Raw genomic sequence first — 26,544 nt, forward strand, 5'->3', positions numbered from 1 at the left:
CCCATTGGGATTCATCGGAAAATATTATAGTTTGCCACTTATCCAGGGTTCTTTGTCCACAAATAGCGTTGCTTCCGCCCGCACATTCTTCCATTTAAAAAAGTCTTCTTTGCGGGACGTCGGCCATGAAATCCGCCCTCTCTGAACTCCCGACGAACCGTTGATGCATCAATTTCTGTCCCAATGGCATCTTTGAGCTCTTTTCTAATGCCCGACGAGTTTTCAAACCGATCCCCCAGGCAGAATCACCGCACCAGTCTGCCTTCGGCTGATGTAGTTTTTCTCCGCCTTCCAGAACCCCGTTTCCGAGCAGTAGACCCAGTGGCAGGGAATTCTTTTAAAAAATCAGCTACAAAAGACTGACTAAAGCTCACAACGACCGCAATTTGTTGTGTGCTATATTTTTTATGAAATAACGTAATTATTTCTCCTTTGACGATATCATTCATTCTACGTGTTTTTGCCACTTTTTTAAATTAACGCACTTCAAAAACTTTCCACTGCGAGAAACTACAATCTAACGGTGCACATACTTTCTTCACATCGGTATTTATAGTACTTTCTTCACATCGGTATTTATAGTAGGTAAGTAGGTATCAGTGGCCGCTCCGAGGAGCCCAATTAGCGTTGTGGTGCGCCGTTTTGATGCCACAAACTCCTAAGATCGGTACTGCTGTTATGAGAGCAGAGAAACAGAGGCTAGCTGGGTCGGATCTTCAGAACCAGTCCGTAGCATTCACGAAGGAAAGCAGCTCTCCCAATCTGAAGCCAGAAATCTTTCTGAGGTCCCCAAAGAATGGTGTGCCCAGTGTCCGTAGCCTGAGTCTAGTTAGAGCTCGGCAATCGCAGAGAATGTGTATCAGGGTTTCCTTTTCTTCCCCACAGCTTCGGCAACGCGAATTGTAGAGCATGCCGAGCCTGGCGGCATGGTCCCCTATGGGCAGACCGCCGTAATCTTAAATGCATTTGCACGGGTCTGGCACAGGAGCTGTCGTGATCGGACTATATTATGATATAATTGGGTAAAATTCTCCTTGACTTGGCACAACTCGTAAGTCTTCGCCATGCAAGGCCCGGGGCTGCCAGGTAGTGCGAGTAGACTCCGCCCCTGACAGCCGCCAATGAAACACCGACGGGCTGCCAAGAGCAGAGTTTCGCCTGGCCAATCCGTCAGCCCGCTCATTGCTCTCTATGTCTTCATGCCCGGGAACCCAGAGGAGGGTGCTCTTGAGCGTGCTGATCAGACGGTTCAGCGCGTCTCTGCACTGCCCCACCAGCCTGGAAGATTGTCGTCGCTGAGTTCAGGGCCTTGATGGCCGCTTGGCTGTCGGTCAGAATGGCTATATTACGTTTTGAGCTCGAACCTCGCCCAGATTTCCCGAGGTACTTCGTCTAGGATGTTACTGTGACCTTAGAACTTCGCTACCCAGCATCCGGACTCAGGTGACGGCACTGCACACTGTAACGTATTTAATGTGGAGGTCTAGGGGGAGGAGATGCAGGTATACATTGAGAGTATCTGCCGGGCAAGACTGCAGAGCCCCAGTAGCACCTGCACACGCGTTCTTTGAATCCCATTAACATTCAGCCTATTGTATTTTTTGCTCAAAACCTGTCACCATACAATAGATCGGACGCATTACAGCGGTGTACATTCAGAGAACCATCCTCGGCCGGAGACCCTATTTCTTTGCAAGGGTTCTATTGCGGGCATAGAAGGCTATACAGGCCTTGGTAACCCTCAGTTCTATATTCAATCTCCAATTTAGCTTTGGATCCAGGATTACACCCCACCCCATCTTTGTTCATTCAGCCCTGGTAGTTGGAATTCAGGTATCTTTGGCTTGGTGGTGAATAGCATCAGTTCCGTTTTGGTTAGGTTTAGGCCGAGTCCGGATCTTGCGCCCACAGGCACACCTTTCGCAACGCTTCTTCCACGATGTCGCTTGTAATGGATGGAAATATCCCCGACACTAATATCACCAAGTCGTCGGCATACGCCACCACCTTCACTCTGCTACTGTCCAATATTCGTAAAATTGCGTCCATTACTACTAACCAGAGCAGCGGAGAGATGGCGCTACCCTGGGACGTGCCTCTGTACATAGCTCTGGTCAAGTGGTTACCTCCTAGATCCAATTGGATTATCCTGGTCCTTAACATGGTTATAATGTAAGGCGTAAGGCATCCCTCCAATCCAATACTGGCCAAGGCTTCCTTGATGGCGTTGGTACTAACGTTGTTGAAAGCCCCCTCTATATCCAAGAAGGCAGCTAGGATATACTGCTTGTACTGCAACGACCGCTCAACCGTGCCAATTACCTCGTAGAGGGCGGTTTTTGTGGATTTTCCTTTGAGGTAGGCATGCTGGGACTTAGAGAAAGGCATTCTCTTCATAATCGTCCTTAAGTGGATGTCCAGGACGCGCTCTAGGGTCTTCAGCACGAAAGAGGTCAGGCTGATTGATCGGACTCATGACCGCGCCTGCCCCCTTTTGGTATGAAAACCACAAGTGCGCGCCTCCAGGACTGTGGTACGTATCCTAAAGAGACACAGTTCCAGTAAATCTCAACCAGCGATGGCACAACCCTTTTCTGCTGCTTCTGAAGCATGACTGGCATTATGCCATCTGGGCCTGGAGATTTACATGCGGAGAAACTGTTTATAGCCCAGCCGATCCTATCCTCGGTAATTACCTATTTGAGAGTCTCGCACAGCTGGGGTGGACGCAAACCCTCCAAGGAAGGTCCTGACTCATAGTCCTCCTCGCTGGCGGGAATGTGCTTTTGAATCAGTAGCTCCAAGGTTTCACTAGAAGATTCCGTCCAGGAGCCTTCCGAAAGGACGGGCTCTTATGCTCCTTGGACAGAATCTTACTGAGCTTCGGGGATTCACTGGTTTTTTCGATGTTCTTACAATAGTCGAACCAAGACCGCCCCTTGGAGGTCCTGATGGCCGACTTGTACTTCTTCAGGGAGTCCTTCTATGGTTGCCAGTATTTTTGCCTCTAGCAAATGTTGAAGTTTTCTCTGGTCAGCTTCCTGAGACTGGAGAGATCTTCATTCCACCACGGTGGCAGTGTCTTTTTGCTGTACTTAGTAGGGCGCGAGACTTTAAAAGCGGTATTGAATGCCTTTTCCAGAGCCCCAACCTTTGACTCCAGTTCGTCTATCGTGCCAATTTTACCAATTTGCGCACCGGAGAGTTTGTTCTTAATTACTTGACCAAGCTTTCTCCAGTCGATCCTCCTGGGGTCTCTGAAGGGTTTAGAGACCTCTGTGGTGAGATTTAGATTGAGAATTATCCAACTGTGATCCGAGAAGGATCTCTGGTCAGACACTCTCCACCCTGAGAATCCCATTGTCGATTATTAGGGTGATATCAAGGACCTTCTCCCCATCGTCACAGTTCTCCGAGCTGGGGAAATGGAAGGTTGGTGTACTGCCCCTGTTACACACCGATAGATTTGAAGTAATAATAAAATCAAAGAATGGCTCAACTCTCTCGTTGATTTCCGAGCTGTCCCATTGCTGCATTGGCATCGCAGCCTATCAACAGGTTCGCCTTCTTTGTTGCTATGGTGTTCGTCAGATGTAATTTTTGTGGCGGAGCTGATCGGTCGTGAACCATGTAAGCCGAGGATATATAAACGTTCTCTGCCCCCGTCTGCTCCAACTTGACCACGAGTAGGTCGCTGGAGCTCAGGTCCGGACACAGAAAAGCATGCAGACTCTTCCTCGCGAGAATACATGCTCTTGGTCTGTCTTGATCAGCGTCTCCTCTACTGTGGAATAAATTAAAATATTAGCTTTGGGGTCCTTTGATGGTTCGGCCACTTCCAACCCAGGACTCCAGTATTAGTGCGATGTCGATGTCTTCCTCTAGGAGGAAGATAAGCAGATTAGCCGAGGCGCACTTAGAGTGCTGCAGATTTATCTGCGTCGGACCATCGATCGTCATCTCCTTTAACAACTCGTTGGCGGCGTCGACTGGATGTTGGTCGTCTGGTTTTGCAGGGCGGAACACTTTTACCTTTGCGTCCCTGATCCCGAACCACACTTTATAGTCGACCTTTTCCAGTGTCTTCAGGCACTCTTTGTTTGTACGAAGTAGAAAAGGTTGGCTGTTTGTCTGGGGTTCCTCCTCCCTGATAACAACCCAGTCGTCCATGGGAATCCTGGGGTATTTATACAACAAAACAATTGCTTGTTAATTCAAATTATAATAAAATAATGGACTTACGCGAGATATTAAGTAGGGCGTACTTAGCTGACCGGATTTTTTTGCTACTCTTCTTTTTACTCCTTTTCTTTAGCCTTTGTCCCGTTCACAAGCGGGGTAGGCTCGTCGTGATCGGTTTCGCCATTTGGCACTATCAAATGCCTGATCTAGATGCAATCTCGAGGCTTTTAAATCCCCATCCAGCGTATCAAGCCACCGTTGTTTCGGCCTGCCTTTTGGTCGTTTACCAACGACTTCGATGTTGAGACCAATCTTGGCAAGTGAACTCTCGTTAGCGCGAACTGCGTGACCATACCATCGAAGACGCCTGTCTCGCAATTTTTCCACGATACCAGATTTTGTTTTGCCCAGTACTGTATTTTATTGGCATTAGACAAGCGATCATAAATAAATTCGTATGAAAATCATGGGCCGGTCATCATGCTGGCTAAGTGAGGGACAAAAATTAAAAGAGCTCTCATTTCAACCTTCCCGATTTCTCGTCACTTTTTCAGAGCTACATAATTTTCACGTTAATCTTATAAAATAAAACCTAAAGTAAGCCTGACCTAGTATAAGTTTAATGAAAAAACAAAATGAGAGAAACTGCATGCAATTTTTTTACTGTTTTTTGGTTTATTTTTGTTCGTCTTAGATGGACGGCAGAATGCATAATTCATCACGTCGGGTAAGTTTTTGTTTCGTTTCTTTGTTTGTTTCATTTAGAAAGTATTTTATGTTAATTTAATGAAATTTATCGATAGTGATTTTCAATTAAGATTACATCTGTTAATATTACGTTGCGTATTCCTTATTCGTCAAAATTATTTATTGTAGTTTTTGGCAGTTAATTTGAATTAAGCACAAAAAGTTGCACTTACGAATCCTAGTACTTCGTAATTATCTGTTGTTCTGCATTCTTGCCGTTTTCCGAAATAGTAGAGTTTAATATTCATTTTATAATAGTCATAATGAATTAGTAATCAGCTTATCGTAGATGCTATTCTGCAAGAGTTAATATTGATAAGGAATGGAAGTGGCTTGCAGTTACTGCAGCTTTAGTATTTTATAGGTAAAAAACATTTGTGTGCCGAATACATTGTCCCAAAGGGTACTGCTCCACTTCCTTTAGTGATTACACGCTGTCGATCCTATATTCAAAATGAGGCCTCCTGGTTAGACTGCACAAGATTTTACTGTTGTTGAAGGTCCATGTGAACAGCTTCAAATTAGAATGGTATGATCTTGAAACGAAAACTTGCGAGTTTAAATCACGGTTTGCTTCGTTTTCGAAATTTTTTGCTACGGCGCTTGCGTTTTTTAACAACACATTATTTAAACGCGCATCCTGGCTTCATTTGAAAGCGTCAATTCAAAGAAGCGAACGAAATTCATATGGCCGACAATGGCGACAATTCATTCTTGCTTTGCAAACTTTTTGTCGCTTCCGAAAACATTATGCATTCAAGAATCAATCATTTCGTTTCCTCATAATTTTTTGCTCGGATGGCGAATATTATTCTTTATCTGTTTGATGAGTGTTTAAGAATACCTACTCTAAATTGATAGCGATTCTTGGCCGATCCGCAGTTGAATTTCCTGTTCGGTGACAATAATTTTTACAGCCCTTCACATGGATAACCATCGGGACTGTAAATTAGTTCTGAATGCACTTAGACCTCTGATTATTTTTTTTAATGAGGTAGAAACGATCATCAACGGCGCAACAACCGATATCCGGTCTAGTCCCGTCTTAGTAAGGAATTCCAGGGATCCCAGTTTTACGCCGCAGTTCACCAATTCGATATCCCTTAAAGCTCTCTGTCGTCTCTCGCCAAGACCATTGCTCCATCTGAGCAGGGCCATGTCTTTTTCTGCCATAGGTCTTGCTCTTATAGACTTTCCAGGTGGTTGGATCATCCTCACCCATACGGACTAAGTGGCCTGCCCATCGCAAGCTAGTGAGCCGAATTTTATCTACAACTATACGGTCGTGGTATCGCTCATGATTTCCGTCGTTATGTAGGTTAGGAAATCGTTCATCTTCGTGTAGGGGACAAAAAATTCTTTATAGAATCCTTCTCTCGAACGCGGCTAAGAGTTTTCTTGCTAAGAACCAAAATTTCTACTATTCTCAGGCCCGGGTTAAAAAAGATGTATCGCCTTGTCTTAGACCGTGGTTGATGGTCTCGAGAGATCTCCCGCTTCTTAAATATTGCTTCGTACATTGGTCGGGTTCAGCATATTCAGCCTTGTCAATTTCGTCAGGATGCCGAATCCTCTCATGGCTGTGTAGAGTTTTACTTTGCATGGGCTATCATAGGCGGTCTTGAAGCCGATTAAATGATGGTACAACTGTTGGCCACATTTTAACCGTTTTTCCATCGCTTATTACAAGGAGAAAATTGATTTGAAACTTGCTGGCCGACAATGAACAACGCCTCGCGGTAACGGAGGCGTAGATGTTGTTAGACCAGTGGTGTGATAAGTCATGATCACATCTGAAATGAGGACATCCGCGATCGATATGGGGTTGCACCGATCGGGGAAAAATTGCGACAGGAGTGTCTTCGATGGTATGGGCATGTAATTTACTCTGATGAGAACCCACTCACCAAGATTGATCTGAACATCGAAGTCGATGGGAAACAAACAAAAGGATGATTTGAAAGCTTCATGACTCCATTCAAATCGTTCCGTTTACTGAGCAAAATGAACATGATCTGGACTGAAGACTGCAGTATTGCGATCTCATGAAGAATCAGTTGACAGTCGATCCTATATTGTTTGCGAATATTCTGTGGTCTGACGAGGCTCAGTTTAAGTTATGGGGACACGAGAAACGCCAAAACTCTCTGTATTGGGAGTTCACAAATCCGCATCTCACGTTGGAACAGCGGCTTAACCAGCCAGAATTGACTGTGTGGGGTGTAATTTCGGAAGCAGGTGTTTGCGGTCCTTATTTCTTCGACGGCAATGTTAACGCTCACAGCTACTTGGAGAAGTTGAAAAATTACTTCCTCCCAGGAATACAGCAGCTTCCCAATTTTGATTACCTGTACTTCCAGCAAGATGGTACGCGCTGCATTATGCAGTCATGCTCCGTGAATTCCTAGATGATGAATTCCAGGGACGTGGAAGGAGATCGGCGTGGCGCCATTGAATGACCTTCCTGTTCTCCCCGACATGACCCCCATGGACTTTTATTTCTGGGTTGTCGTGAGAGACAATGTATTCGCTCGTAGACCACACAATTTGTACGAATTGGAGGCATACATTTATGACGCTTTTCAAAACATCGAAAATGATAAAACAGTGCAAAAACGCGTTCTGGAAGAGTGCATTCAGGGCTCCGACGATTGCATCAACTGCACCGAAGCGATTTTTAGACCATGTGAAGAGACTTTTGGACCGCCCTGTACATGAACCTAGATTTCATGGCTACGTGAATAGTAGAGTGAAGCAGACGGTCGTCGTTGTCCTCTCGTCTTTGTATTAATGATATCCAACTGGAAATAGAGTCAACTTCAAATCGAAGATCTATTTTCCTGGGTGCCAACGGCAAAGCCACGAAACTTCCATAAGAGATAACCGCAAATTACCGGCTACAAAAGAGGCTTTCGAAAAGTTCGGAGGTTTACCTTGGTTGCAATGCAACCACATTATGCTTTTGGGTATTACTTAATTTCAGTGAGGTCCGACATGTCGCTGCCTGGCAAGACAGTTTCACCACTGTTGAACGATAGCCGAATCGTGCATGCAGTAGCTGCACGTACGCGAAGGTAAACGGCCATCTGCTGATTGTCCTTTTCGCGGTCAGCATCCCATTTATAAGGCACATTCAAAGGAAAACTAAATTCTCTGTCGATCGCGATAAGGTCGATTTGATTAGACATTTGTTATGGGTCAGTGGAAGCCTAATTGGCAGGCGATGTACTCGAATAACGGAGAGCATGGCTTTAGCATTCATACTGGTGAATGCAAGACCTACCTTTTTTCCTTAGACGGAGGTGGGGAATCTTAAAAATGATGTAGAGCGGGTGCGTGTCGAATTCACACCTTCTAAAAACCACCCCCGGTCTCTCCAGCCCCAATCCCGCGGGACCACCATTTAGCTATTCGCGAGGTGGATTTGCCTTTAGGCACTCGTCCTCCATCCGGCTTTTCTCTTTTAGTAGCTTCTCCTGTATTTTCACGATTGCGGAAGGAACCGTAAGCCTCCTCTCCTGCGACCTCAACATTTCCGCAACTAAGTTCTCCGGGCTCACGTTTGGTTCAGGTTTCTCCTCTCAATTGTGAACACTGGGCAGAGAAACATGCCCTGGATCCTCCGGTATGCCACCGCATCTAGGACTCTTCGGTGAATCATCCAATCCAAAGTGATGCAGATACTGCCTATGGCAACCGCCGTGTCCCTTGAGGAACGTGGTAAGGTGGTAGTTGATCTCTCTTTGTTACCGCTCAAGCCACACCTTAATGCTGGGAATAAGCCTGTGCATCCCCCGATCCGACTGCGTTGTGAAAGATTTCATCTCTGACCTTGCTACATTCCATACATGTATACAAGCATTTCTTTCGCTAGAATTTCGACAGCGATCATGCCCGCCACCGCCAGTACAGCCTCATCGCATGTGGTTCTAAAAACAAAGCTATCAGCCGGTAAACCGAGTTAGCCTACTTCCGTTTCTTAGAGTTTGCAAGTGCCTCTGCCCACACAGGTAACAACGAGTAAAGCAGAATGGAACGCACCATTCCGGATAAAAACAACCTTCGGCAGTATTCCGCCCCAACAATATTCGGTTACATTTTTGCAATTGCCGTGGTGGCACTGGCTGCCTTTTGCCATGCAGACTCTAGGTGCTCCCTAAAGCTCAGTTTGGTGTCAATTATCACTCCCAGGAATTTGCCATGCAGACTAGGTGTTCCCTAAAGCTCAGTTTGGTGTCAATTATCACTCCCAAAAATTTGATAGCCGGCTTTGACATGATCGCACTGGCACTCTGTCAAGCTATTGCTGTTTCTGGCGATGGGTTGCATATGAATCTCTCCATAAAATTCTCCATTCTATCTAGCAGGCAGATACCGTAATATGATACTGGATCTCCAGGTGGCTTGTTGGGTTTGGGAAGCAACACCAACTTTTGCTTGTCGATAAATTTATCACAGGCTAATATTGATGAAAGCGTTGCCATTGTTATCAGGAATGAGGTTTATAACACACTTCGACCCCTGAAATATTCTGGGCCACCATTGTTTCCATTGGGTTCAAAAAGTTGTTAGGCCGGTTTTTGAGGTCTTTTTCAGTGCTGAATAAAACGCGGATCTCCAGTGGCTTGTTGGGTTTGGGAAGCAACACCAACTTTTGCTTTTTCCACTGGACAGGGAATATTCCTTCTTGTAGACACGCCTCGAAGGTGTTGAAAAAAGGTCGGGCATAGTCTTCTTCTTGCAGATTGTAGTGATCTCGGGAGTTCGGGATATGCCTTCTCTTTCCTGGAAATGATAATCATCTCTGGTTTTGTCTTCCTCTTGTTGTCTCTTTTTCGAGGTGCCACTTTTCTCCAGAGTTCCAAATCCACTTTTAGAGATCGGCTGGCTTTTTCCGCTTCGCTGGCAGCCTCAGCGGTCCTCCTTTTTGCGAGTTGAGCCCTTTTTTCGATGTTTGTTGACCTGTTGATTCGTTCAGCCTTTGGCGCAGCTTCTTCGCCGGTTTCTCTCCTTTCGTGCTTTGAACAAGTGTTACTTGCACTTTTTCGTTCGACGTCTTTCCCCCTCTTTCGTACTGGGTCTTGCCTTACGCCAAACGAATGCCTCTTATCATGATTCTTATATTTTGGTGAATGTTCTTTCGCCCCTTTATGAATTCGCACAGGTCCATGATCCAGTCAATAAGGCAGCTCCTCCAACATCGCTCGGGTGGTTCGGCGTGACTTTTTCATCATCGTTCCTCATCATCCCGTTATAAGTCTTCCCACTGGGGTAACGATCACAGAGGCTTGCGCCCGTGTAGGCGAGGATCTCTGAAGAATCCAGCTTTTTCTGGACGGGACCGTCGGTAGAGCCACTTCCAAACCCTTCCGTACGCTTGTAACATTAGATGCCACAGTAGCCAAGATTCACTACTATTACTAAAGTAGTGCGGTCGTTGGATATCGACGGCCGGGAGCTCGCTTGCCCACTACCAAAAACCGCTTGTACTGGGTCTCCGAAGCTGTAATGATAAGAGTGGAAATAGGAGATCAAGTCGATCATCCTGAGTGACCGATAACGACCTAGAGGGCAGAGCTATCCCAAAAATCTAAACAAATTGGCTAAACTGACCGTGAAGGTCCGCCCACAAAGATTGAAGCTCCATCAAAGTGCTCGGTCGACACGTTCTTGCACGTCTCTGTGCTAGCCAGGCTCGGGAATGTGGGGGGGGGGGGGGGGGGGGTCCTTTGAGCGCTTTGATCCCTCACGCTTCATTACTCAAAAAAAACGTGTCTATTCCGATGCGTGGGTCCGCATCGGATTCTAAACTCGACCTTAGTACGGATTTCGCGACGGCCTATCGAAGGACAAACAGAACGCGAACTAAAGTTGGAAATTAAAAGAACAAAAAACGGCTCGACCTGCGGCGAGTAAGCAAGGTGGATAGCTGACCATGAAGTCTACCTAGCTCTGAAGAAAACCGAAATCGTTGTCCTGACGAAGGAGAGGGTTCCCACAATCCTCCCTATTTAATCCGTCCAATGGGAAATTTGGTAATTGCTCATATGCAAGATCAACCTAAATCTCTACCGGACTAAGGAGACTGAGAACACATGTCCCAGGAATTCTCATGAGACATGAACTCAGATAGGCATACCGGGTCCCATAGTACCAGATAACCTCAAGTGAGGCTTCGTGGCCGAACCCACTTCAGATGAGTCCCCGTGCAGCCCCTTAGGCCTTAGAGCATTCACCTACTGCATCATGACCAGCAATACAGCGCTTCCTCACAACCTTATAGCACCGGTGTGTAGAGTACAGGAGGATCTAGAATGGAAATCAATCTGATAGTATTGTTTGGCTGCTGAAACCAGATTGTTTTTTGGATCCAACTTTCTAGCAAGCAAGCAGGTTTGCTGCGCTGGTATAATTGGAAATCAAGGTAGTGATAGATGAAGATACGAAGAAAGTAATCCACCTCCATTACGTCACAGTATTGGCTAAAGTAAACAGCTTATTTGTTGATTTATAACTGTAGGAAAAGTGAATAATTTTTAGTTTGAAAAATTTAGATAGTAAGTTGTAGTTGAGACAGTTGAATGTTTTGCATCAACTGATTATTTGAGCATGTCGGTGTATGTGGCTAGCTAGATTCAGTTATGAATAGTTCTCAGACTTTTGGCATTAAAAAATCTACTTTTACTAAAACAAATTCATTTGACTTGGATTTGCAGGACTCGAATAGTACGGGACAGCGGCCACAGCCCAATAGTCAGAGCAAAACTGGAACCAAACAAGGCTATTCACCATCTTATTGGACAGCACAGAACTAGACATCATGCAAAACAAAGGAGCAAGCAACAATTATTCAATTTGTGAGAATGCATAATTGTGTACATCAATTTATGGATGTTTCTCGAAGCAAAGAAAGAAAAAAAAATAAGAAAAAAAAACAAACTTATATAAAACATTAAAATATACAAAACTAAAAATTTTAATAATAATTCTAAATAATAATGAATATTATTGTTTATTTAATTGTATATCTTCATATAAAGCAAGAAAAGAAACGCAAATACACATACACATTTATAAATATAAACCAACACTCAGATAACTCTTACACCTGTCGACACTCGCCCATACACAGAAACACAAACGACCCTATTCGAACTTGAAATATTGAAAGGAAAGGGGATAGCCAGATGACGGCATTGAGTCGCCCGAACGCATTTCTCTGTCCTTTTACTTTGCTTTATGAATATATTTATCTGTAACCGTATATTTCTTTAATCATAACATTATGTTGACGCCCTTTCAATCTCTCTTGAACAGAAGGAAACAGAAAAGCTAATTATAAATATATATAGATATGCGAAAATATCTTTGATGTTTTTTTGACCCATAAACACCCTAAAATTTCGTTCTAAACAACAACAAGAAGAAACAAATATTTAAGAAAAATCTATCGCGGAAAAAACATGTTTGTAAAATTAAGTGATAATCTTACATGAAATAACTACAAAATAGAAAAGTATATACATAGTAATTAATAAATATAAGGATAAATATTTTGTTTTTGTCACTTACATAAGGAAGTATAGTAATTCGAGAAGTAAACAACAAAAATGAGAGAATTAATGCAAATATAAGAGAAACTTTATCAAATTGAAGAAAAAAGAGAAAACGAAAAAGGAGGGAGAATAAAAATTTAAAATAAACGTAATAAATAAAATAGAAAATATGAACATTTACACTTTCATTGAAATCCATCCGACCCTTCTTTCTTCTTTTCTTCAGCCTTTGTCCCGTTCACAAGCGGGGTCGGCTCGTCGTGATCGGTTTCGCCATTTGGCTCTATCGAATGCCTGATCTAGGTGCAATCTCGAGGCTTTTAAATCCCCATCCAGCGTATCAAGCCACCGTTGTCTAGGCCTGCCTTTTGGTCGTTTATCAACGACTTCGATGTTCAGACCAATCTTGGCAAGTGAATTCTCGTTAGCACGAATTGCGTGACCACACCATCGAAGACGTCTCTCCCGCAACTTTTCCACGATCAATGCAACCCCATAACGATCGCGGATAACTTTATTTCGGATGTTATCAAAACGTGTCACTGCACTAGTCCAACGTAACATCATCGTCTCTATAACCTCAAGACCCCGTTCATTGTCTTTTATAGTCGGCCAACACTCAGAACCATAGAGAACGACAGGACGGACAACATTGCGGTAAATTTTAGATTTGAGACGTTCATTGATACGTCACTTACAAAGAACAGTTGCGGAACGCCACTTCATCCAAGTTGCGTTAATGCGTGAAACAATTTCATTACACAGTTTGCCGTTGGCTGGTAGCATTGACCCATGATATTTAAATCTCTCAATCCTATTTTTGCGCTTTCCCATCTTCCGATGTCAAGATTTTATAACGTAATGTATTGATCGCTGGTCTTATGGTTCACTTGAAATTCACGCGGTCTATAACTTCCTGCAATATAGACCACAACTTTCATTCGTTGGCCCAGATTAATTTTCTTTGCCAAGGACATAGCGCTTTGTGACTATATATCTATGTCAGGTTCTGGGTCGCTCTACTTCTAGCCACCTTTCTAGTTCAAAAGCTTTGTATGCACAGATATTCAATATGGCGACTCATTTGGACTTCTGTTTTACAGTAGTGTTTTTCTTTGACTGCACATTTTCCGCGCGTTTCTGCATCAATGAATATTTTAGTAAACCAAATTGTTGTACTTGAGCTGATGCAACAACCCAAAAGATCTCAAGAAGTTTGGTGTGGCTGGTGCGGTTTTAGGGGCTGTTGGAATCATCGGTTCATATTCCTTTAAAAATCAAGACAGACGGAATGTACAGTCTGTTACATAAGAGCCTGGTCACTGTTACACGTAGATAAAATATCAGCGTCCTGTTTCTTTTTCTATGACATAGAGGGCACCTCAGTCCTTCATGCTTTTTGTAAAAAGTCAGCTCTCTGTCAAATTTAGTCTTCAATTGAGTGGTGTTTCGGAATGAGTGCTGTTTACGCCTCTCGCTTTGAGGCAATTTTTCTATGTTTGCATGAAAAAGGACCCAAATTAACGCAAACTGCTGCTGCGAAATATATGGGAAAGTCGAAGCAGTTCGTTAGCAAGTGGATAAATCGCTATAAAAAGGTCGGTAACGTTGATGATTTTCCTGATCGCGGAAGTGCAAGCAAAGTCTCAAAAAAAAAAACAAAAAAACTATTCTCGCATTGTTCTCGAAAGATCCAACTTTGACTTTACGTGGAGCTGCTGTGAAATTGAAAGCAAAAGGTGTTGACATATCTTACGGAACGATTCGCAGGCACTTGCTTGCCAATAAACTGAAATATCGCAGTACTTTGGAAAAACCAATGTTGAGTGCAAAACACGTTGAAAAACGAGTGGAAAGGGCGAAGGAAAACTTGGACCGCGGGTGGAGCAACGTAATTTTTTCTGATGAATCCTCCTTCCGGGCATTTCCGAGCATCAAACACGCCTGGACAACCTCCACCAGTAGGATGCTTCAACGGACTGTTAAATACCCCGTCAAGGCCCATGTTTGGGGGTGCTTCTCAAACAAAGGTTTCGGTCCTTTGTTCTTATTTACCGAGAATTTAAATGCCGAAAAAATGAATAAAATATACTAAAATCCTTTGTTACCATCTGCTAAGCAATGGTATATCAAGAAAAATGAAAGCTGGATCCTTCAAGCGGACAACGATCCGAAACATCGGAGTCGAGCATGTAGCGAGTGGAAGGCGCAAAACGGGGTTGTCACTTTAGATTGACCATCTCAGTCACCGGATGCAAATCCCATGGAAAATGTGTGGGCTCTGTTGAAAATGCAGCTTCGCAGACGCAAGCCATGTAATTTATAATAGATCAACTTTCTCGACAAATTCGGAAAATTTGGAGGTCTTTTCCGGTAGAATATGCAGAAAAACTAGTGGAAAGTATGCCCCGACGGTGCCAGGCCATAATTGACAATGCAGGAGATTGGACTTGCTACTGAGGTATTTGCATTGAGTATTGACGACCAAATTATCAATAAATTTGCGAATTTTCGAAAAATCAATTGTTGTTATTATTTAACAGTGACCACGCTCTTATGTAACAGATTGTAACTGTCAATGGCAACCGCTATCGAACCATGGCAATGGATTGCTTGTAACATGAAATTGAAGGCCGTGAGCTTGGCAAGTTTCGATTTCAGCAAAATAACGCTATTTGCCATACAGGGATGAATTTATTAGAAAGTAATTTTAATGGGCGCTTGGGGTTCTGCTTTGTAGCCTAGCGATATTGCCTCTTTGGATCATCATCAATGGGGCAACAACCGATATCATCCGGTCTAGGCCTGCGGTTTTGCGCCGAGGTCCACCAATTCGATTTCCCTAAAAACTGTCTTGCGTCCTGGCCTACGCCATCGTTCCATCTCAGGCAGGATCTTCCTGGTCTTCTTTTTCTACCATTGATATTGCCTTTATAGACTTTTCGGGCTGGATCATTCTCATCCATTCGGATTAAGTGACCCGTAATCTGACGGTCATGGTATCGCTGATAGATTTCGGCGTTATGTAGGCCATCCTCATATAGGCGACCAAAAATTCTTCGGAGGATTCTTCTCTCGAACGCTGCCAAGACTTCGCAATTTTTCTTGCTAAGAGCCCAAGTCTACAAGGAATACATGAGGATTGGCAAGATTATTGTCTTGTACAGTAAGAGCATTGACCCTATTGTGAGACGTTTTGAGCGGAACAGTTTTTGTAAACTGAAACAGACTCTGTTGGCGGCCAACAATCGTGCGCGGATTTCGTCATCGGTTGTGATTTATGACCCTAGACCTAGAGTATTCTTCACCGATGGATCGGTGGATCTGTGGAGTCGGTGCAGGAGTTTTCCCGAATACACAGTGAGAAAAAAAATTTACACCCCGATTCAATCCCCTCAAACTCAAAACATACCTTTGCCACTTACATGTAAAGGGTTTCATAGACGAGATGCTGGGGGAGGATGGAGGTCATGACTGGGGTAGCGCAGGGATCCATCCTTGGGTCGGACTTCTGGAACGCTTCCTCCGATAATCTACTAATACTCAACATGGAAGAAGAGTCGCGCGAGGATGTTGCGGCGCTTAATGCCGGACGCACTGTCGAACACGTGCAAAGCGGATTTGCCATATTGATGCGACGAAGTAGTCATCCTGATTGGAAAGAGAATGCCGACCCTGCATCCTATATCGATCGGCGAGTTGATAATCAAGTCAAAACCAATGGGTAATTATCTTGACGCTTGACTCAAAGTTGAGTTTTTTCGAGCAAATCCAAGCAGCAGCGGGTAAGGTTGCAGCTTGAGTTTCGGGTTTAAGTCAGCTAATGGCAGAACACTGGAGGTTTTACGTCTAGCAAGCAACGTTTTCTGATGAGAACCACACAGTCTGTTTTGCTCTACGCAGGGCTGACCCTATTGACAAGGAGGATCGGGGACCGTAAGCACCTAGTAAGTACAGTTACGTCACTGTGTTTTACGTGGATATCTGTCTCGTGGACTTAATCCCACAATCCTCTTCGGACACGGATTGATTTTCTGACCACAATCAGAGCCCCGGCGGTACCAGTCTACACCGAGTGCATGGCTCAGCATTCATACTGGTGGATGCAAGACCTGCCTAAATCTCTACCGAACTAAGGAGTACGACACCCGTGTTGAAACACAAAACCAGGCTGAGGCCCGAAGGCCTCTGTTCGCTTGAAGCCACAAGCTCCATGAAGCTTCCACTAGGGGGCCAACCGGAAACAACTGAACTGAATGCACTTACAACAGGAGTTCACCTGAAGTATGTGAATTCAGGGGCTATCTCGGTTCCCCTGGTACCAGAATACCCCTGGTGAGGTTTCGTGACCAATTTGCTACTTCAGATGAGTCCCCGTGCAGACCCGGATCTGATCGCCCTGATTAGGCCTTTGGAGCATTCGCCTACTGCATCAGGGCCGACAAGCCAAAGTGGGTGCAGTGTCTCCCGGTGCCACCACTATGGAGGTTCTTCTCGGCCACTTGGTTTTGGTTTGGTCGACAGGATTGCCGCCCCGTCTTCCTCGCCGTCACCTCTGAGCACCTGCCTAGTAAGTTCAGAGACGGAGGCTTTGCAGATGGACTCTGCCTACTGCACTGGGCGTGATGGTTTTCGCGGGGTTGATTCTCGTTGCCCTTCTTACTAAGGAGCGTAAAGCCATATACAAACCCAAGAGAGGTGTTTGCTCGCGAAGAACCGCAAAGTACACTAAATCTCTTGGCAAAATTATGCAAAAGGCAGAGAGACTGCGCGGTTCATTGGCAACTTAGGGGCGTGGCTGACTCGCACTAGGTTGGGAAGGCACGATCTCCTTATAGTGTGTTCTGCAATGAAGTTCTGGACGAAGGAAAGGAAAGAGAGGATGGAATTTGTCAACAACTTTATTTAAATACAGGGATCTCTCTCCAGACAAGATTGTCGGAGAAATGCTGAGGGGCGCTGACAGGTGGATCCGTGTTGCGAATTATTATACGTTCGGGCCCTTTTCCTTGCAAAGAAGATTGAGCTCCACCGGTGGAGGGGTGGGATCGGAGGGAGTTTCTTGAATTAACAGGTCTCTCCCTCCTCTCCCCTCCCGTTGGTGAAGTGAATTCACTGATTTAAAAGCTGCGCAAGGGGAGAGATTTCGAGGACTAGCTCGAAGTAACATGTGACAAACGGTTCCCAGAAGTGTTTAGTTGGTAGTTTGACAGCGGAAGGCCAACACCCACGCCCACAAACGTGTCCATCACATAAATATAAGCTACTCTGAATGAAAACAAACCTCTTTTTTTTGTACATAATTTTATCTCACTAAATATTTCTATAAACGTACTTTCATATTTTTTGTTGCAATAATTTATACATTCTTTTCCATTTGTGACAACGCTAGGTATACGAATAATTTAAGGCCATCTTATCATAGATAGAGTTATATTAGCGTGAAATGGATGCAGTGATTGATTTTTATTTTTCGGTAAAAATGGCCACCTACTTCACCCCAGTGCAGAATTCAAATACAAATTGCAAAATTTAAATATTTCCATGTTACATGATTGAAAATGTAAAATCCGAAAGAAAATTGAAAATTTAAATAATTTAACCATACAAAATGTGCATAGAGTGATACTGCAAAAATTGAGAATGAAATATTATTAAATTTGTAAAATTTATCAAGATAATTTGTATATTTTTGTGGTGTTTGTCTTGTGAGTTGAATAACATGTCTTTTTTCTTATAAAAAATCGACGCAAAGATGAAAAATTGGCTTTAAACACGAAACAATGTTAATTTTGTTGTTGTTTTTTTACTTCATTCTGTCTTTTTGGCGAAACCTCCGACTGTCTCTTTAACTTTATCGAAAACACCATCAAGAGCACGATCAGCAGCTGAAATAAAAGATAAATTTTTTCATGAAACAAGTGGAAAATTATTATCCGCTATGAAGAAGCTGTTGTCTGGAGTTTTCTCTTATTCCAGTTAAAATCTGTCAAGTAAGAGCGTGGTCGAGTTCACCGACAGGTAATGGAAGATTTCCCTCTAATTCCTTCGCGAGCCGATAGAGGGAAGCTTTGTCCTTGATGCATTGTCAACAAAGATTCAGTTGTCATTGATCTTTTGAAAGAGAATCACGTTAAACGCCATGAGTGCTAAGTACGCGTCACGCTACGAGGCTGTGTTCCTTTGCATCCACCCGAAAGGTCCCAAAATGTCGCAATCAGCGGCTGCTAAATATATAAGAAAGTCGAAGGCATTTGTACAGAAGTGGATACAGCGATATAAAGCGACTAAAAATGGTGTGGTGGTCAAAGGGTAGTATAGGTGCCAGGGCGAAACGTGGATTGGTACCCACGATGGAGCATAAAACCTGGGAAATTCCTGCTGAACCAACACCAACAGCTCTACTACCAAACCCTATCTCCACGTCCACGTGGTAACCGCTGGGAGCTCTTTCTTAACGAAAAGCTGCAGATGGAGAAGGATGAAGGCGAGTCTCCCGCGCCTAAAAACGGGACAAATTGTACCAACTGGTCCTCCAGGTTGGGGGTTGGGTAGGGCTGACAACCCTACACGGAAAACAACTTGTTACGAAGCCACAACAGGAGCCTCGGACAGGACGGATTTTAAAACGACGGACCCGGCAAGGACAACAGAAAAACGATTTGCGCAGTTTCTCATGGAACGTGCGCTCCCTGTACAGAGATGAAGCTGATGAGCAGCTAGCCGATACCCTGTCCCAATATAGGGCTGATATAACAGCGTTGCAAGAGATGCGATGGACAGGGACCGGTTTCCTGGAGAAGAGCCACTACACCATATAATATAGCGGTCATCCAGTAAACCATGTGCTCGGAGTAGGTTTCTTAGTCAGCCAAAAAATGAAACCTGCTGTTATCGGCTTTGAAAACATAAGCGAACGGCTATGCACTCTGCGCTTGCGAGGCAAGTTTAGAAATATAAGCTTCATAAACGTTCACGCCCCTACAGAGGAGACTGCAGAGTCGGAGAAGGATACCTTCTACGAGGCAGTAGAACGAACCCTCGAAGCGCTGTCCCAGATATGATATCAAAATCATACTTGGGGATTTTAACAGCCAAGTAGGGAAAGAGCCAGTATTCAGGCGATACGTTGGCTCCCATAGCTTACACGAAAAAAACAAATGATAACGGACTGCGGACTATTCAATTAGCAGGGTCACTCGAAATGGTTGTTGGAAGTACCTGGTTTGCGCGGAAAGCGGTCCACAAACATACGTGGGCCTCTCTAGACGGGACCACTTTCAACCAAATTGTCCACGTGTTGATCGAACGCCGCCACCTCTCAGCCTTGATGAATGTCAGAACATATAGGGGGGCCAATATAAACTCGGATCACTACCTTGTTGGCATGGTGCTCCGAGCTCGAATAACAATACCACCTAGAATCCCCTCTGACAATCAGGTGAGAGTGAACACTGAAGCCATCCACAACACAACCCTCCGCGGCACCTATAAGAGGGAAACGGATGCCGCAATAACCGCAGTCAACAGAGGACCTGGAGGTGAAGCATCAACAAATGATCTTCACAATCACCTGAAGAATGTTATCATGGATACGGCCACAAACATACTTGGCCCCAGCCGCAAAAGAAGTCGGTACGGCTGGTTTGACGATGAATTGAAGCTAGCAACGGAACGGAAGAATGCCGCATACCGAGTCATGCTGCATTCTCAAAGAACGTGGGCACGCGCAGAGAATTATCACGAACTCCGTCAAGCGGAGAAGCGACTTCACAGACGGAAAAAGGAAGCCTGGGAGAACTAACAAGTCTGTGAACTAGAAAAGTATAGCGAGTAACCGCACCAGGCGCGGAAGTTTTACCAACAAGTCAGCAGAATGAAGCCTTATACACCTCGATGCTCATCCTGCCGAGACAAAGAGGGAAATCTGATTTCCGACAGAATGGACATATTGGAGCGATGGGTTGCGTACTTTGATGAGCTACTGAACAACCAGAACATCGGCGAGTTGGAGGTCCCGCCAACTGAAGACGACGGACAAATACTGCCACCACCAAGTTTAGTAGAAACAGTCCGTGCAATTCATCGGCTAAAAAATCATAGGTCGCCAGGAGCCGATGGAATTACAGCCGAATTGGTTAAATATGGAGGCGACCAGTTACACCAAGTGGTTCATCAACTTGTGCTCAAGGTATGGGACAGCGAATCAATGCCTGACGATGTTGTTGCGCCGTTGATGATGAGATGAGGAGTACGACCCTTCAACTCTCCAAAGAAGTGAAATATCTGAGGGTCACTCTAGATAAAAAACTTCTTTGGAACAAACATGTAGAGGTAAAGATGAAACGAGCTCTCACAGCTTATGGGCTGTGCAGACGGACCTTTGCCTCGACATGGGGACTCAGGCCTTATGTGGTAATGTGGATATACGTTGCCATCATTAGGCCGATGTTCGTATATGCATCCGTAGTGTGGTGGGTTAAGGTGAGACAAAAAGGTTTTCACCGTAAACTAGTCGCACTGCAAAGAACTGTTTGTCTGGGTATCACTGGTGCCATGAGCACGACATCCGGCGCAGCTCTGAATGCACTACTCAATTTGCAGCCCCTGGATATATTTATTCAAAGCACTGCAATGCGAGCAGCTCACAGGCTAATTCGATTAGATCTATGGGAAAACAACGGATGTGGGGGGCACAGAGCATTGGAAGAGTTACTGGGAGGACTAAATCCAGTTCTTACAATGCCTTCCGATTCTCGTGTCCCCATACATCTGTTTGGTAGAAGATATGTAGTTACCCTGAAGCACAGAGAGGACTGGGAAGACTCAGAGGAATGCGTGGCGGGATATACGGAAGTCTTCTACACCGATGGCTCAAAAACAGAAGAGGGTTCTGGAGCCGGAGTCTACCTCTCGAATAAAAACGAGAAGTGGGCTTTTCCTTTGGGACAATATACAACGGTTTTTCAAGCCGACGTTTATGCGATCCTAAGGGTGATTGACGAGCGGTTGAAGGGCAGGCGCATCGCAATCTGCAGCGACAGTCAAGCTGCACTGAGGGCATTGAGCAGTCCTTTGATCACCTCGAAAATCGTTCAGGAATGCAGAAACCGTTTGAACTCTATGTCTAGATTCAATACGGTGGAACTACTCTGGGTACCTGGTCACTGTGGCATAGAGGGAAATGAAATCTCGGACGCTTTAGCGAAAGAGGGGTCAATCTCCCCTATGCCGGGACCGGAGCCAGCAATTGGGGTATCAGTAGCATTGGTTAAATCTGTTTTCAAAAACTGGGAACAAATTTCCCATAATGACAGGTGGCAGAGCTTAAATGCTGCTCGACACACCAAACTTTTTCTGCCAGAACCCAACATATGTACCGCAAAGTTTATCCTGTCGAAAAGCAGGAGGACTTGCAGGTGTATTGTGGGCATTCTGACAGGCCATAATTCACTAGCTGGGCATATGTTCAGAATAGGAATTACCGAAGATGATACGTGTCCCTCCTGTAATGAGGAAGCGGAATCCACGGAACATTTCCTATGTGAATGCCCCGCCTATGGACGCATCAGGCATCAGATCTTTGGTGCCGATGTCCTCCAATTGCGATGGGTAGCATCACATCCACTAACGGAAATCCTGCGATACGTTAACGTATCCGGAATATTCCGTTAGACGGGGGAGGCGAGTACAATGGGCCAACACGGCCTGAGTGCTCAGAAGCTGTAGCTTCTCCCCCACCATACACACACACACACACACATGTCCTTCACAGACTGACGTGTGTCGAATTCGACTAGCAAACGCAGCTCGTCGTTGTCAATCGATGGTCCTGGATGTCCACGCGACTCACTTTGAAGGTTCGCGTCGCCTGACCGGAATTTTTCGAACCACCGCCATGTGGTTCGTTCGGTTACCGTATCAGCTCCAAATGCGCTGTTAATATTCTCTGTCGCCTCCGCCGCTTTATGACTGTGTTTGAACTCATACAGAAAAAGTATAACAACAGCTCCAACTGGTGGTGGTTTGATACACCAAAATCGAAACTAACTTGACTTGATTGCCAAAACGGCCATTTCATATGCAACAACCTAACAAAAAAGAAAACGAATCGCTAACTTATAAAACTTCATGTAATTTGGATTTTTCTTGCAGTCAAAAAGCGCAGAATTCATAAATACAAACACGAATACACATGACAAGAGTGCTGAAATTAGCATTTTGATATCAAAGGATTTGACTTTTATAGTAACAATTTATATTCTTTATTTCGATTGGCTTTAATCTTCTTTTTTCAACCATTCGTCTTCAATTTTCTACTTTTTGACCAATCATTTGCAGAAATAATTCAAACGAGACAATTTCTCGACCTTTTCAATGGAAATTCGAAAAGACTTCGGTTATCCTGCGAATTAGCACGATTCATAAATGAATGTATTGCAAATGGACTTGCCGTGATATTTGAAAACAAAATAATGTTCTTACCTTCGTGATGTTTGAGAAAATAGGGACGAACGATGCGACCGTAGATGAGGACGGATCCGTTGCTTGGGATGGGCAACATGCACCAGATAAGGAAAGCGCACTGAAAAGAAATAGAAGATATTTTTGAGAATAAACAGATATTTTATTTGCATTATTTGTCAATTTTTGTTCATTCTCAAAGAACGCGGGCACGCGCAGAGACTTATCGCGAACTCCGTCGAGCAGAGAAGCGACTTCACAGATGGAAAAAGGAAGCCTGGGAAAACCAACAAGTCTGTGAACTAGAAAAGTACAGGGAGCAACCGCACCAGGGGCGCAAGTTTTACCAACAAGTCAGCAGGATATACACCTCGATGCTCATTCTGCCACCAGAGAGAGACAAAGAGGGAAATCTGATTTCCGACAGAATGGGCATATTGGAGCGATGGGTTGAGTATTTTGATGAGCTACTGAACAACGAGAACATCGGCGAGTTGGAGGGTCCCGCCAATTGAAGACGACGGACAAATACTGCCACCACCAAGTTTAGGAGAAACAGTCCGTGCAATTCATCGGCTAAAAAATCATAAGTCGCCAGGAGCCGATGGAATTACAGCCGAATTGGTTAAATATGGAGGCGACCAGTAACACCAAGTAGTTCATCAACTTGTGCTCAAGGTATGGGACAGCGAATCAATGCCTGATGATTGGCAACGAGGCATTATCTTTTTTTTTTAAGGAGGTGAAAATCTTCAAAAGACTCTGGCCTGGGCACGCCAGAGTGTGGGATTTTTACCCATTAAAACCACCCTCGATTCCACCCTGCAGCGCGTTTCCCCAAACTGGGGCTGCATACAGCATGATAGAACTCACCACCCTGGCTATGAGCAGCCTGCAAGTATGCCGCGGTCCTCCTACGTTCGGCATCATCCTTGTCAGAGCCATACTCGTGGTGGATGCTTTTTTGCAAGTATGCTCTATGTGCTGCTTAAAATTGAGTTTTTCGTCTATCATCAACCCCAAGTATTTGATGGCCGGCTTGGAAGTGATGATACGATTCCCGATTCTAATACAGGCGTAATTTCTTTTGCGGTGCTTAGTGATGAGGACCGCTTCCATCTTTTCCTCAGCGAGTGCCAGTCCAGCACTCTCTAACCAAGCCTTAACAACACCGATTGCTTCGCTTGAGTACAACTTAGCATCTTCGAGATGCTTTGCGACCACAATCAGTGCTATATCATCGGTGTAACCCACGACCGTGGCCTTCTCCGGAACCGGAAGGTTAAGCACATCATTATACATGATATTCCACAGTAGTGGGCCCAGTACAGAGCCCTGTGGGACACCCGCGGAGACAATGTACTCCTTGGGTCCACCATCGATATTATACCAGAGTGTCCGCTCTAGCAAGTAGCTATCTATAATAGCTCGAGGCAGGTGGGAACACCAATCGTCGCCAGAGACTTTCGTATAAGGTTTCAATTGGCCGAGTTGAATGCATTCCTCACATCCAGGGTGACCACCACACAATATTTGCTGATACAACCCCTCCCGTGAACTGCATTTTCGGCCAAGCCAGTAACCATTTTGATGGCATCAACGGTTGATCTGGCTTTATGGAATGCATACTGCCTATCTAAGAGGCCCCCTTGGCTCTCGACGACTGGGAGTAGTCTATTATAAATAACCCGCTCCAACATTTTCCCCATAGTGTCTAGAAGACATATGGGTCTATAGGAGGACGGTTCCCCTGGCGGTTTGCCAGTGCTGGAAAGATACCCTCGGACATGCACGTTTCGAACAGCTCCGCGAACATATCCGGCCTACATTTGACGGCCTTATTCGGTATGCCGTCCAGACCCGGGGCTTTGCTGTCGCCTATTCGACTGAAGATCTCCAGTAGCTCGTCTCTGGTAACTGGTGTAATCGGCGTCACATTCAGGGCACGCTGGAAAGTGTCACTACCCCCCGCTTGTTGGGGAAATAACACCTGCATTACTTTCAACAAGAGTGTAGGACACGCGATTTGCGGAGATAATCGGGCTCTGAATCGTCCTGTCACAATTTTATAGGCGCTACCCCACGGATTTATGTCCGCTTCCAAACAGAGCTTCTTGAAACATTCCCTCTTACTCCGCTGGATGGCGAGCTTGAGGTTCTTGCGAGCTTCCCTATAGGCATGCTCCTTTTGCCCTTGATCGATCCTACCTATTGCCCTCTGAGCCGTCGTCTGTGGCAAATCGATCGAAGGCTGGCAAGTTCACTATTCCACCAATAATTGGGTCTTCTACTGGAGAATGAGCATCTCCTCGGCATCGACGCGTCACATGCCTTAGAGATGCTTTGTGTAACATGGAGAGCTCTATCCGTGGGGGTGCCTACTTTGCTAGACAGGTCTAGCCACACTTAAATGAATGTTTGCTCATCCATCGCTTTTGCAGACCATTCTGGTGTTCTTTTGGATTTCGACTTCCTGGGTGCGGGTATCCTGCCATGTGGCTCCGTCCTTAATTCGAAGGTGATTGCCTGGTGGTCATTGTACTTGAAGTCCTCGTTAACTTGTCAGGACATGTCACGTGCCAGCGCAGGTCTGACAAAAGTCAGATCTACAATTGAACCAGTTCCCCCTTTCCGATAAGTGTTTACATCGCCTTTGTTGGCCAGAACTACATCTAACTGGGCAAATGCTTCTAATAAGCACCGCCTCCTTGCGTTAGTCTCTTTGCTGCCCCACTCGATAACCACAGGCGAGGCATTATCTGTCTCACACATAAATACATATCCGGCCTAGCAAGATAGCGGAGAATATCTTATAGATGGTACTCAGCAACGTGATATCTCTATAATTGCTGCACTGTGTGATATCTCCCTTTTTTTATGTATGAAACAAGGCATTATCTGTCACTTAATCCGTATGGATGAGGACGATCCAGCCCGGAAAGCCTATAAGGGCAATATCTATGGTAGAAAAAGAAGACGAGGCAGACCCTACCTAAGATGGAGCGATGGCGTAGGCCAGGTCGCCAGACAGCTTTTAGGGATATCGAATTGGTGGACCTCGGCGCAAAACCGGGATGTCTGGAGTTCCTTATTAAGGCAGACCGGATACCGGTTTTTGCGCCGTTGATGATGAATATCTTTTACTCGTTAAAGGTGTAAACAGGGGACATATATTTTTTATTATTATTATTTTAAATAAAGATCCAGTAACAATAAAATCAACATGTACTCACCTTAATTAACCAATAGAATGGAATAACTTTGCACAAGAAGAATGAAAAATGTTCAATCAACGATAGAATTGCAAAAGTCACCCAATAGATAAGCCATCGTGTATCATCAGCTTTCGGACTTGATTCAATTGCGTGAATTGACACATAGGCCGGATAGGCTACTCCAATTATATTGCACAACAGCTGAGCACCCCAGCCAAAGACTAGGTACAATGCGATGAATGCTGCGCAACCTGTTTGGATCAAATGAGAAAGAATATCAATTAAATTCATTCATATCTGCAATCATGTGAAATATGTAATAAGGAAATAATATCTTTATAGTTTCGCGCACAATACTATTCGTCATCGAAGCAGTTCAC

The 26,544-nt window shown here is 44.7% G+C and overlaps 2 protein-coding genes across 12 annotated transcripts in view; one reads left to right on the top strand and one right to left on the bottom strand.

Moving 5' to 3' along the window:
* Positions 1–12,659, top strand: part of LOC119648250 (protein lingerer) — a 69,219-nt gene extending 56,560 nt beyond the window's left edge. For 5 of the 8 annotated variants that reach the window (XM_038050242.1, XM_038052446.1, XM_038053251.1 and 2 more), the window contains 2 exons: positions 4,877–4,909; positions 11,646–12,659. In XM_038050242.1, coding sequence (XP_037906170.1) covers positions 4,877–4,909; positions 11,646–11,744 — 132 coding nt within the window. In that variant the 3' untranslated portion in view covers positions 11,745–12,659. The remainder of the gene's footprint in view (positions 1–4,876; positions 4,910–11,645) is intronic. The other 3 variants (XM_038051693.1, XM_038055612.1, XM_038054024.1) reach the window with 2 other exon arrangements.
* Positions 12,660–17,772: 5,113 nt separating this feature from the next.
* LOC119660627 (receptor expression-enhancing protein 5) overlaps positions 17,773–26,544 on the bottom strand; it is a 28,911-nt gene continuing 20,139 nt past the window's right edge. For 3 of the 4 annotated variants that reach the window (XM_038069333.1, XM_038069335.1, XM_038069334.1), the window contains 3 exons: positions 26,183–26,415; positions 22,971–23,070; positions 17,773–18,373 (listed from right to left, as the gene is read on the bottom strand). In XM_038069333.1, the coding sequence (XP_037925261.1) occupies positions 18,297–18,373; positions 22,971–23,070; positions 26,183–26,415 (410 nt within the window). In that variant the 3' untranslated portion in view covers positions 17,773–18,296. Of the gene's footprint in view, positions 18,374–22,726; positions 22,891–22,970; positions 23,071–26,182; positions 26,416–26,544 lie in introns of those variants that run through there. The other variant, XM_038069336.1, reaches the window with a different exon arrangement.

Source organism: Hermetia illucens, chromosome 1 (assembly GCF_905115235.1).
Source record: "Hermetia illucens chromosome 1, iHerIll2.2.curated.20191125, whole genome shotgun sequence".
In the NCBI taxonomy this organism is placed as follows: domain Eukaryota; kingdom Metazoa; phylum Arthropoda; class Insecta; order Diptera; family Stratiomyidae; genus Hermetia; species Hermetia illucens.